The sequence below is a fragment of the Amblyomma maculatum genome, chromosome 5, assembly GCF_055883805.1.
Source record: "Amblyomma maculatum isolate TAMU_Amacu chromosome 5, ASM5588380v1, whole genome shotgun sequence".
Taxonomy (NCBI): domain Eukaryota; kingdom Metazoa; phylum Arthropoda; class Arachnida; order Ixodida; family Ixodidae; genus Amblyomma; species Amblyomma maculatum.
Window position 1 is genome coordinate 146,225,617 of NC_139348.1, and position 13,722 is coordinate 146,239,338.

Consider the following 13,722-nt stretch of genomic DNA (forward strand, 5'->3'; position numbering starts at 1 on the left):
TCAGCTGGACCATCTATTCAGTCATGTTTCTTCCATAATCCACACTGTCCTCATGTTGCTTCTCAAACTACCTCTGCCATTTTCCTTTTCCCGGTTAGCTGCCTTATAACAAACGGAATCTAAGAGACACGTTTCCGCAATGTCTCTTTCCCTCCTGCAAACGGTCACCATATGAGACACCTTTAAAAGCGTTCATGTTCCACCGACCTACTGGTACCATTCGTGCACATGGCCGATAATGCTGGCCAACTTCCTTCGGAATGTCAGTGTGGTTATTAGCGTTTGAGAAGATATGAACACAATTTTTTCCTTTATTTTTATTGGAAGGATCGAGTAGAGTGCTTGAATAAAGAGAAAAATATCTGTTTTTATGCACCACAATAAATATCGAGTATACAATGAACAAGTCACACAGCTCCACACGCTATAAAGAAGCACATAGCGCACAGGTTTTACCGCCGGCGGACGGTCTGAAGTGTGTACATCGGAATGAACAAGTTAATATCCATCTTTGTAGAAGTGATAGACAAACCCCAGTGACTGCCCTCTGGCGTGTATATACATAGATTACTTTGATGTGCAGGAATGAAAGGCTTGATCACATTCTTGTACGCCAAAATGTTTGCTAAAGCGAAGACAGCACACTGAAAACATGTAAACGCGATCGAAGCAAACAAGAACAAAATAGTGTTTACAACCGTCATGTGCTAAATTTAAATACTGAACTCTATGCTCTGCTAGAGGGAAATTTAGAATGGAAATTCTTTTTATGTGGACGAATGTTTCAGTTGCCATTGCACTTTGCAAGAAAATTGCACGTTTAGGTGGCTCCATGGCTTCCGTGTTTGGCTTTCGAGCAAGAGACCAAAACGTGACTTTTTTTTTAGGAAAGAAATCACTGGCTAATGGATTTCTTCTGCTGTGTTTCCTATGTGTTTCTCTTACAAACCATCGATTACAGAATATGCTGTGCATTTAATGATAACAGAGCTTATATCGGGCTTGAAAGAGCCTTGGGTCTAAATAACAGATTTTTTTTTCTCCATGACCAACATTTTCCTAGCTGAATGATGACACAGTTTAGGATAGCTTGAGTATACATGATAAGGATTTTTGATCTTGGCAGAGGAACACATTACGCTGAAAATACCCACACTTAAAATACAACAGAGTTCACAACGTATGCGGAAAGCAAAGTCACGCGGCATATATTCCCACATATCGCGCCGCGGGTTATAGTATTACAAGCGTGCCTTGAAGGCTGTACGTAAAGCAGGTTGAGTGGCTGTGTTCTGCTGGCTGGCATGCTCCCCATATTCATACAATGAGAGAATGCATTTCCAGCTGATTATCTCGACGACTACAAGTCACAAAACGTTTTCCAAGCGCTGGAACAATGGCACAAGAAAGAAACAGCTTTGGTTAGATCATTGTAGTGACCTTTTACCAAGGCATTGCTGTGACTAAGGTTGGAGTCCCGTAGAGGCATATTGGCTGTCACGATACAACGTGAATGAGCTGGCAAATCATGTCACCAGGGCTATAATTCTTGACCCCTTATCGAAAGGGGTCAAAACAAGCTCAGAACTACGAAACTGGGATACGGGGTGAAGTTCTGACTTGGCGATTTGGTAACTGAACTGGAGACACCTACGACTGGACGTGGAAACTTGAGGACGCGTCTTGTATTTCAGCTATATCAATAGGATTACCTCTCACCGCGTACCTCAGTGCGTATCTACACCCTTTCTACTGAAATTATCTCGTATCTGCGTAAGGTATACTGTGCTGTAGGTCAAAATGTAGAATAGTGGGCCCCAGCCTCGCGTATCCTTATTATTAGCCCTTTGTACTTCCTGGTTTATCCGGGAATCTTCATTTCAAAGGAGCCTCGTAGGCTCAGGCACAGGCAAAAAAGTTTACTTTGCTCATGGCGTCAATGAAACTGACTTACGTTTCACGTAAGCTGCTACTGAGCAATTGCAGCCTCCGCTGTACGAAAGGTCGCCAGATTCATTGTGTAAAATACCAGATACAAGCCTAATAGTCGCACGACCCTTTCTTCTTTCTCTGAGATCTTCTATCCAAGTGTAACAAGGAGTCGCAGAAACACAAAAACAAAGTCGCAAACTGGAAAATTTGCATGGTATGCATCCTGTATTGTTCATGCAGAATGCTCTGTTCCCAGATGTGACCCATTTGTGGCTGTTTATGTTACATTTAGGGGCGGTAAAAGCGATGACCTGCGGTCCTTTCCGGAACAGTTCGGTCATCACTGAAACGATGACATTTTTGGACTTTGCAAATATTTCAAAACACATACAAAACACAAATTGGCCGAGATTGCTTGTCCACCTCAGGAGATGATACAGCTGTGCCTCTTAGCTCCGTTCGCGTAGAGTTTCTTGTGCGAGTGGACCTGAGCCGGACAGGACTGTCTCCTCCGATTGACGGGGCAGAGCACCTCGGGCAGCTTGCTTTGCATGAGCACCTCATGAAACACTTGCGGCACGTTGATGCCTTCTAGCGCGGAGCACTCGACGTAGCCGTGCTCCCAGTCGATGGTGGCCACGGTCTCTGCTACTTCGTAGCCCACCGTGCGTCGGAAGGCGAGGTCGGCCTTGTTACCGACAACCACGACGGGGGGCATGCCTTTGCCGCGCTGAGAGCGAGCTTCCAGGATTTCGCTTCGCAACTTGCGAACCTGAGTGGGAAAAGAGGCAGTACGTGTGAGATTGAAGCGCATCTGAAGTTTTTCGAAAGCTAGGTACAAATTGAACAAAATTGGCACGTGCAAAGCATGAGTTTTAGGTCGTCCGGGCTCGGACCTATCTCCGACAGGTAAAAGGTTTGGTTTGGTTTCTAGGGTTTAGCGTCCCAAACCGAATCTGGCTTTGAGAGACGTCGTGGTGGAGGGCTACGGAATTTTCGACCACTGGGGTTCTTTAACGTGCACCGACATCGCATAGCACACGGGCGCCTTGCTTTTCTCCTCCATCGAAAAGCGGCCGCCGAGGCCGGGATTCGATTCCGCACCCTTGGAAACAGTAGTCGAGCGCCATAACCACTGCGCCGCCCCGGCGGGGTGACAGGTAAAAGGGGAAATTGACATTTACCTAATTTATTGTTTGAATTCGAACCTAAAAAAAATGCTGTGCGAAATATTGTCTATTGCCGTATTGCTTTATGGATTTTGCAGTTAAGAACATGACGCGGAACGTCAAACCTTTCTGCTTATATGGCTTTTGCACAAAGTTCATTCCATTTCGTTTAAAGACCATACTTACTATAGGTGTACAATACAATGCAAATTGATAACTATATGCTTCAGGTCGAATAGTCAATAATGTTGTAATTAACCGGAGATGGTCAACTTTTCTTTCGTGGTTGTACGTCGAAGCAAAAGTTTGCGAACTTAAAGGAATGTTTATCGTGGTGCGCTTTAAACTGTGTTCTTGAAAAAGACAGGTTGAATGCCTAAATGACATATATCCAATGAGATGATACCTTAAGGAAGCGCCCCAAACGAATTCGTGTTGCATTAGCCATCCAAAAATACCACCGTACGTTAGCTGCGCCAAAATGAAATTTACACTTGTACTCCTGCTTTAATGAGTGGTTGCAAGACTCACCTCTTCAAAGGACTCCGTGTCGTCGATGGCAAAAACCAAGATGAAGGCCTGCGCCGTAGTAATAGCCAGCTGCCTCATCGCCGGGAACTGGTAGCTGCCGCTCGTATCCAGTAGCTCCAGCGTCAGCCTGTGGCGTCCTCCAGAAGCGGCCCCGTAGTCCCGCCTGTGCAGCTCTTCTATCGTGGGGCTGTACTGCTTGGGGACCCGGCCGTATAGGAACTGGTGAATGAGCGAAGATTTGCCCACACGAGCCGCACCCATGACCGCGATGCGCACGGCCGTAGACGGTTGAGGACCCATGGAAGGGGCGGCGATGACGCCGCTCCCGGTGGGACTCGAGGAAGGCAGGTGAAGTCCGTTCAGCGTAGGCATTGTTGTGTGGAATGAAACGTGGTCCTTGCTGCTGCTCTTGCGTTGATTACGCTTGGATGCGTTACTGCTGAAGGCAGAACAGGAAGCTCGCCTCTGTTCAACTGACTCTTGGCTCAACTGGCCGCAACTGTGTGGGCAAAGAAAAAAAGGAAAATGATAAACATACATGTTAGCTCAAGGCAATGCAGAAAATTAAAAATATATATACACCTGACCAATAGTCAGCCAATAATAACTGGACATGTTCTACAGAAGATTTTGTTCCAGAGGTCACCTCCAACACGCTACTATGGAATACATTGAACAGCCAGTGAATTTGGACCGAAAAAGCGATTGCGAAGATTGCTTCCTTCTCCTGAGCGCAATTCATAATCAGTCCTTTATGCCGCGTGAAGTTTGATTTGAGAAACGCCACACCTTAACCCTTCTATCTGGGAGACCAGTATTAACATGTCTCACACACTGATGCGTGTGTTAACATGAGTGTTTGTGCAGAATAAATACCAATAATGTTCACACCGTCTACTAGCAGATACGTCGCAACAAACCCCAAGACAAAAGATCATGAAAAAGATTATCGTACCGTTGCCTGGGACAGGCAATGCAAAAACCTTACCACTTATTATCATTGCTGCGCCCAAGCATGTTCAGATGTTCTACTTGGTGTTATCTGGTTGTTCGACCGAAAATGGTTGCCCTTAACCAGCGTTTTCTTATTCCTTACTGTAACCTATGATATATCTGAGACGTGGCTAGAGACCGACTGCCCTCAGCCTAGTCATAACGTCGCACTCGTGACATAGCGCGCTCTGTAAGCAGCTGGCGCAGACTCAGACCTCGTCAAAGCGTTAATATATGTGACAGCGTTCCTCTCGGGAACTCCTTTCACGCGCTGCCTCAAACACCTGCGGAACTTCGCCGAGTTTCGAACGCACTAGTCTTTTTTTGTGACGCCAGCGTCGTTGGTAGCACCAAATTGAGCCTCGCGTATTCATCGAAAACGTAGAGCAGAACAAACCCAACGCGACTAGTCCTAGCTCATTACCATCGAAATGCCACAATGAGCGTTTTGAGATCGACAGGTCTTTTTCCTCCATATAAGTCTGGAAGCATTATAGTTCCTGACGTATTGGCTCCAATAAGAAATCCGTCGCACTTCGCGCAGGAGCTATCCAACGTTCAGTCAAGCTTCTATCAAGAATTGTGGCAAGAAAACAAGACAAGTTTTCCTAGCCGCAATGCGCAGCAAAATACAAGTATTGAGCAGTGAGATGCGAATAAAAAGCATCCGTAACTAAGTCATTACATCATTACATTACACGTGCTGAGTTTTTCGAAATAATAATACAATAACAAAACAAAATACAAAAGCGGCCACCGCAGTTGTACACGTGGGCTGGGAACGTGAAGTGGATCATCGGAAAATTTCCCAAAATATTCCGTTTTCATGTACTCTGAGCCCACTCATTGTCCTTCCTGTTTCATGATGCTAATTGCTCATTTTTTGCTTTAAGAAAAAAAAAACCTAACACATGAAATGCATAGCAATTACCACTTGCTTATTTATAAGCATGAATAATTAATCAAAAGTCTTTATCATGCGCTGCGCTCAAAGAAACGGATTATAAGGAGCAAAATAGAAACAGCGGCATGCCCATCTCCCGTGGCTAATAGGGACTTCTCCGCTGTAGCTTTGCCGTAAGGCGAATATATAACATTCTAGAGCTGAATATTTATCCAGAAATATTATATGATTTGGAATATGTCAGTGACGCTCATGCCGCCTTAATTTGCTGTCAGGCGCTTCCTTATGCCTTACATCTTTCAAATGTGTTTTGTATGATAATTAACATGACATGAAACCTAACTCTGTGCGTAAGACGTCACTGTAGAGAGCATGAAAACTTGAGTCGCAATAAGAATCTAAGAAACCGGGTATTGCGTATACGGACGAAGATCCATATAAGTCCGTTTGCGGTCAAGAAACGTTAAATCACAACAAACATAAGGTGACCTTAACAGACGGCTAGCATATGGCATTCAAACAATTATGGCATTTGTCTGAACATCTTCATTAAATTTCATTTCGAAGAATTCTATCCTCGACCTACTGCGAAAAAAATTTCCCGATCTCACTGCCCTAGAGGGCATATGACAAGAACGTCACTGACGCACATGCCAAATAGTGATGAACGATTAACCTTAACAAATGTTTCGGCCGGCACACTTGTTATTACTGCCTAGCTCGTTTGAAGGCTGCGTTCGATGAGTAACGCTAGTTTCCCGTTATAAAGTCACTTCTTTGCGCTAATTTGCTCATGAGTCACTTTCATACAAGGTTACGATTTATTTTATAATTTAAATTCCATTTGTTTGTTTTCGTTTTAAATAGGTTCTTTTCTTTTTCCATCAGAGAATGACTTTGTTCCAGAATATCATAAAAAAGACACTTTAGAAAACTTTACCTCAATTTTCCTAATGAAATCGTTATAGTAGCGTAAAAACAAAAGCTCTAGGGAATAGAAATGAAGCTACAATGAGCCAGTTTTAAGCTATTTAGCGAACATTATTCGCTTCCTCTCGTGCTTCTTATATGCTAGGTTTAGAGAAGAAAAAAGCACTTGTCTACGGCTGCGGTTGCTTCGTTGTAACTCTGCGAAAAGAAAACCTGACGATCGTTGCCAAGATGTGCTGATGGTTGCTTGCATATATATATTAATGGTAATTTTCTTTGCCTGGACGTGGTAGATAGGCAATCGTACCTTACTGCGAATCTATGACGCACACAAGTACTATCGGATTCCTCTTCCACTATTTTGTTTTCTTATAATGATGCCTTGTTCATATTCTTATCCGCTATTGCCTTCTGATAAATAGCTGCATTTCAATTTACGCAGTAACAGCGCTGGGCTAATGTTCCCCAGGTGGCCGCGACTTGTGAAGCCTTCTTCGGCCTTACGTCATCAGCTCTTATAAGGCGGAACAACCAGCGGTAGGAGAAAGGCGGGAGTGCAACTTGTTATGTTTGTTTTTTCCCCGATGCTCAGACGGAATCATTTGATTGCGCGATATTCGTACAATACGAATATGCCGGTGGCCTGCAGGTGGCGGCGCCACTGAGTGTTTCAGTCATATGACGTAATAGTCACATTGTTGCTGCGTATTTTTCTTATGTTCCATTTGTGTGTCACAACCATCCAGAGACAATGATTGTGCTCTGTAGCCAGGCTTTCCAAAGATTATATTTCAGAGCAAACCGAAAGGCCATTGTATGCCAGGCAATTTGAGACATATCGCTCGGCTGTAATGTATTGCGCGTTTCTTCTTGCTTACTACTCGAACATTTACACACTAAAGTATATGCGCAGCGCTAATTGCGTCAAGTCGAAGAAAAAGCGTCCTTAATTATGGCTTATGCAGCACTGGCGGTACGTTTGCTAGACACGGTGGTTCCATGCATCTCCCTGGATATCTCTATTATTTCATAATTATGTCAAAAATGCCTTTGCTCTCGTTATATAGCCGCTTAAAAGTTACTTTTTATATAGCTGCTTAAAAGTCACTGAAAAACAATGGCATCGTTATAGCAAACGTTCACCATCTCTTAGTTTGTTTAATTGAATATTTATGCATACGGCCACTCAGGGCACGACCGTAGAGAGTGTATAGGCAATCAGTTGAGTTGGTAACACCAACTTAAGTGCAAACAGCGCTGAAGATGAAGACGGAAGCTGAGGAATCAGTGTGCGAGCGTTGACGCACAAGCGAAAGTTTATTCATTGAAAACCAAGCAGTATATGGATAACGCGGCGAACATATCAACGAACAGACCAAACCCAAACGCATATGTTGCTACAAGGAATCAAAGCATGCAACCTCAATATCATATAGAAATATTCACAACTTTGTTTTAATCTTCCCGAGGTAAGCTTCCATAATCTCAACAACTCTCTTTTGCATTCATATAGATTATTACAGCCCCAAGAGAGCTTCTACGCTTAAGCAGTGGAATAATAAAAAGAATCTTTTGTAAAAAGGAATGATATAAATTTCTATAGTTCAGCTACTGCAGATCTAACGATGTATCCCATAAACCATGCATCTACTCTTGTCAAGATCATCATTTTTAGGTGAGATTTTACTTTATTGCATTGCTTATTTCACCTGGTCAAGTATCCGAGGACAGCTCTCTAATTACACGCAGAAAGGGTTGGCATAGCAGTTACCCATCTAAAATCCTAGCCCAGGTATTTGTGCTGAAACTTATAGTTTCGAACTTGGGTGGGTCTCGAAATCAAGCAGGAAACTTAACACTCAACGATTGCTTGTTCTGCGACACGCAATGGGCACTCATCAACGCACGTCACTTCCACTACCATCACTGAGGGCAAAATCAACGGCTTCTACATATCGCCATTCCCAGAGGTGCAATAAATAACAGGCGTAAGAACGATCGGCGGCTTCTAAACCCACCATAGTCGGTGGTTCAAATGCACCACACCTCGCATCTGTCGCGCAAACTACGATGTGGGAGGCAAACTCCGCCCGCCCTGCGCTGGACCCACTACGAATGTCCGAACCACGCTCATCCAGACGATTGGCAAGAAAGCGTCTGTGGTCTCCCTTGAAAACGAGATTCTAAGCACAGGTGCACTGCTCACTCAGACATAAACACAAGCCGTGTGCGAAGAACAAAGAAGCGAGGGGCTAGTGAACTACGCACCAAACCATGAGCAAGCAATCGAATGACTAGTTTTCATAAGAGGCATTGTCAGCCGGCATCATCATAACACCTGCCGCTTTCCTCGAGGTGCGTCGTCTTCTCTTGTTTTGATTGCTTCTTTCGTTTCCTACGAGAAATACGCGACACTTAGATATGCCGCGGATCGCGCTCTCACTTTCCCCATCCTCGCCCTTACTCTTATTTCGTCTTGTGCTGATGCAACAGCTGTGAAGGCTGCTGTCTCTATGCCTCCTTCGCTATTGACAACGGTAGCGGCCAAATGGGCAGCTCGGGTCCGCGAGCAAAGCCCCCAGCTTGGAAAAGAGCAGCTGTTACTTCTCCTTCTTGCAGCCAACGATGGGAGAGGGCGAGCGAACCGCAGTCCCCGCAGCCGTCTGAGTGGTGACGATGTTGGAATGCGACCCTTACTCGAAGCCTGCGTTTAGAGCTTGCTGGAGTTTTGAACGGCGTGCTTTTCGACGCGCACGCAACAGAATGACACCTCGCCGGCGTTGCACGCTGCTTCGACCTCCTTTATGTATTTCGATGACTGGAAAGTGTTGAGCAGTGATATCATAGGCGCTGGAGAGTAATAAATCACTCCGAAATGTGACAGGCTGATGTCGCATCATGTGACTCACAGCCCTGTTATCTCAGACGACACTACATAGTTCACTCATGTCGCGAACTCCTGAATGAAAGCTGGGTGACTGTAATAGCAAGATTAGTTATTTTTGCGACTTCTCCCACTGTGAATAGATGTCGTCTATCGGTGCTGGAGTCGCTGCTCTTAAAAACTGTATGCTGACTTCAACCTTCCACTCGATTCACCAGGAAATGCTTCGCACTCAGGCCCAGAAGACCACCCAATTTAGCGCATTCATTCGTCATTAGGATGGTAAATTGATTTGGATGTATAGTGCCTTCATTGTGGTTTAGTTACATGTTTTTTATTTTATTTTGTATTTGCTCTTACTACTATTCCCAACACCAACACTGCTACTGCTATCTGAGTATCATACCAGTAGTATTCCTATTCCTGGAGTCCTTTAGTAGAACCCTTGTATTGCTTTCAACGAATAAACAATTGCTGCTTCGGTATTACACTTTTTAAATCCTATTTTTGTATGAATGGCCGCTCGTACTAATACTACAGCTTTCATTAGTAGAATTGAAACGAGCTCTGGAATGCCTTCCAGCGCACAACTCTCAGCTATGTATATAGAGCTCTTATCGTCTTCAATCTCTCGTTACGCGCTTAAATGAATCGTTCATATTTTGCTAACGACGAATTTTTCGTCGCCGCCAAGACGGCGTTCTTCCTTCTCAGCGCCTACCACGTCCGTGTTCATACGCAGCTGCAGCCGCCCACTTAATGCCGTGTGCTGTAGGTTATGCGAACAGCTGCCGGCACAAGCGAATCCCGTGAGTCACTGCCGACAACGTCGAGATGCGCAAAAGCGGTAAACGGAAATCACTGAATGAATATTGCACGGCAGCTAATCGCAGTATAAGAAGCTGAATACATTTTGTCAGCGACTGCAATGTTGGCGATGAATAGGAATGGACTGTATTAAACCGATAACCTCAATAAAGATGATTCAATACAGGGCACACCCGAGAAATTGAAGCTGCGCTACAAGCCACGAACATCAGTCATAGCCTAGAGTCCCCTCCCATTTCATGTAGTTCACTCATCACGGCCTCAGTCCATAAAGAGGGAAAGGATAGCCCAAAAGCACAAGTCTAATACGCATACGATTATAGTACGATATAGCAGCCGTAAACCAGTAGTCAGCAGCATCGTTCTCGAACAATAGAACCAGAAACAATTAATTCTTGACGCAGATAGATTAGTAAATCTACTCATGCACGCTTCGTCGTTGCCCTTGCCTCCACTTGCTTCTTTTCATTTTTGTTCAGCAAAACAGCATATCCCCTCTTTTGCGGTTCCTGGGATGATTTTGCGCGCCACACTACCAAGCAGCCAAACTTCATTCAAAGTTTGGTCTTGAAACGTGTGTGTAGCGCTAAATTAACCAAAAAGAAAAATGAATTAAGAGAGCGTCCTGGAATCAGGTCAAGTAGTCAAAGATGAAATCTCTACGCTTCCTCAGTTCTCCCCGCAACAACGGAATGAGTGCGGTAACACCCGTATCTATCACTGCACTTGGTACTTTGTTTTCTCCTTTAACTCGACCACGCCTCCGTTAGATAAATGCGTATTCTGCATTTGATCTGAGGACACTAAGTAATTACAACAGCGGAAAAATCGTAGTAAACGTTGCAGTGATCGCAAGGTGTTCAGTATCTGCGTTATTTGGGTGGAGTCTGGTCGCTACGCTTCTTTGAGTTGGCATCCTACGCGCTGTCAAAGCTGTAGTGTATGCAGAAACTCCACGCGGGCCAGAATTGAATGTAACTCTTACCAGATTCTTTCTTGTAGTGATCCTAGTTGCGCATCGTCCTCTTGTATTCCGAGCTCTTTCTTCCAGGTGCCGAGCTCCGTTTGTCCATCTTAAGGTTCTTCTGTCCACAGATTCTTGCCTACACTTTGATATCCCTCGTTGTGGTGTCTCTTGGCAACTTTAGAAAAGCACGCTTTTCTTTCTTCTCTCAAGTATTTTAAACAAGTATAGACTCGAGCGCTATGAGCGAAACACTATGTCACAGAAAGTCTTCAGCGCTTCGATGGAGCACAGACGCGTATTGCGCTGCGACTGTTGGAGCCACGATGATCCGAGCGCGCTTTAACCTGCCCTTTATATAAACCGCGCCTGGAGCCCGCGTGCGGGCTCCCTTTCCCTCGCTTACCCCTCGCTTAATCCTTCTCTCCAGCTCTCTGAAGCCCACGCGCTCTCTCTAAGGGCTCGCGTGCCGCTCCGCGTGCATCGCGCGCGCATCTCACGGGGCGCGCTCTTTCACTGCTCTTTCTCCACCTTATTACAACAGCTTCTCCTCCTCTTCCTGTTCCTTCCGCTTGATTCTTCTCCATGGTTCCCGGTAATCCTCTTCACTTTCACTTTCGCGTCTCCTCTTTCTCTTTCTCCCTTACCGTGCGCTCGCTCGTGTTCGCGTGTCCCCCCGGATCTTCAATCCTCGTGACTCGTTGCGTGATGACGAGGGCGACTCGAACACACGAGACAGCGAGGGAGGTCCGCTCTCTCTACCCTCCCATTTTCCCTACTCATGTTCCTATTTCTCTCTGATTCGTGCATGTTCGATACTAATTCTATTATTTTTCGTTCCCTTCCTCTGTTGCCCAATCCGACATACCCACACAACGTGTTTAGAGCCTCCACTTGTAGCACTGGGGGCCAAAGTATGGAACGAGAACTGTATCGGGAATTTTCATTCTAAGCGCCTTATTACCCGCCCTTCGTCACTTACCTGGCCTATTTCTGAAAGGGATGACTGCGTTTCGCAATGTCGATACCGGCCTGAATCGAAATTTGTGTTTGCAAGTGGCAGCATGGAAACACATTTATTTCGTGAAAGAGGGTCCAACATATGATCTCTATTGTTGGCTTCAACAGCAGGAACCGATTTGGCACCGTCTTTCATATGAGAGACACGTATCAATTGCACTCTTGCGTACGTCAAGAATGAGTGATACGTTTTGCAAGAACACGCTCGGTAGTCGATGTCTCGCTTGTCAATTTGATGTGCAAGCGAATTGACAGAGGCCGAAAGATGGACAAACATGTTTCATGTTCTGAACCCATCGCCTAAAATGCAGTCGTCGTTCTGGAGCGCGAAAAGCGGGAAGAAATCCACCAGGTTGTGGAGAACTCTACCAGGTTACCGCGGTTTGACGTAATGTTTACCGTTCCCCATCACTTTCAGACTTGGAGCGATAAAAGCTTCGAGCGCATTCAATGCAAACCCGACACTCAGGCTTTGCGTATCGCTCTGTCTTGACAATTGTTTAGCAAAAAAAATCCTATCACAACTGCGATATGAAATGCGGCGGTCTATAGAGAGAGCGTTTTGAAGGTTCTATTTCGGCGGAAATGCGTGTGTAATAGGCATATAAATTTCCTTTTCGGAGTGTGCCTGTTCTACTTGTCCCACTGTATTGTCGGAGAGTTGTCGCAACAGGTGCCGCCCCCCCCCCCCCCCCCCCCACTATTGAATGAAACCCTTTTTCAAACTTTCAGCTTCACAGACACAAATGCCAGATATGCGGCGTTTTAGCAGCAAACTGTCGCATGTTCTTCAAAATGATGCGGCCTTTTTAAAGCAGCCAGTTGTCCTCTCGCGAATGCGATAAACTTAGTAAAAACTTATCGACCTTCATTGTCATTACTTTTTGCATATTTCATCGTGCTGTTGACGTCCGAAGTGATTGCTATGGGAGTAAACACGTGTATGCAACTCAGGTTACAAGATTGAACTGAACGAAACGGAATAGAAAACGCAACTGGAGGCTAAGCTAAATTGTGAAAGAACACATCCATGTTCAGGAAGGAAATTACAATCTCAGTCAAGTGGAGGCTTATATAGGTTAAACTGTATTTTTTATATATCTTTTATATATTTTTATATTTTATATATTATATTATTTGAATTTTTTTACTGGTCCACTCGATTCCGTTTTAGGTAATATTTAAAGCGACATTTCATTTAGGTATCTCTTAGTTTCTTTTAGTCATTATGGAACTCAAATAATTCATCTTCAAGATATTTCTCTCGACAAATGTATTGATTTTAATCTTTGTTTCGTGTTCAACCTAACAATCCTGTGCTCCCAAAATTGTAGACAGCCCTTCACTCCTTCTGCCCTTAAGGCAAACAAGCAATATGGACGAGCGTCGGCGTTGCTACAATGTAATAAAAAAGTCATAAAACTATGTCTTGAGAATCGATTTACAGCAGCTACCTACATCTTGCTCGCGGCGATAGCAGAGGCTCTAGCTGCTTGCTATTTCTGCAATAGCTCGAAACTTTAATAACATCCTGAACCACTGTTGACGTCACTATGCGAGCATGCGA

The 13,722-nt window shown here is 44.7% G+C and overlaps 1 protein-coding gene across 1 annotated transcript; it reads right to left on the reverse strand.

Annotated features, from left to right (window-relative positions):
• Positions 1-287: 287 nt before the first annotated feature.
• On the reverse strand, positions 288-11,475 carry LOC146189867 (ras-related protein rapA-like). Its single transcript, XM_084604625.1, has 3 exons — positions 11,157-11,475; positions 3,633-4,131; positions 288-2,704 (listed from the first exon to the last, which is right to left on the reverse strand). Exons 2-3 carry the CDS (start codon positions 4,002-4,004, stop codon positions 2,357-2,359), a joined length of 720 nt encoding a protein of 239 aa, XP_084460751.1. The 5' UTR covers positions 4,005-4,131; positions 11,157-11,475; the 3' UTR covers positions 288-2,356.
• Positions 11,476-13,722: the final 2,247 nt, after the last annotated feature.

Coding starts and splice junctions, on each gene's coding strand:
- LOC146189867 (XM_084604625.1), bottom strand. CDS start 4,004: ATGCCTACGCTGAACGGACTTCACCTGCCTTCCTCGAGTCCCACCGGG. Junction 2,705..3,632: donor ACACGGAGTCCTTTGAAGAG/GTGAGTCTTGCA, acceptor TTTCCCACTCAG/GTTCGCAAGTTGCGAAGCGA.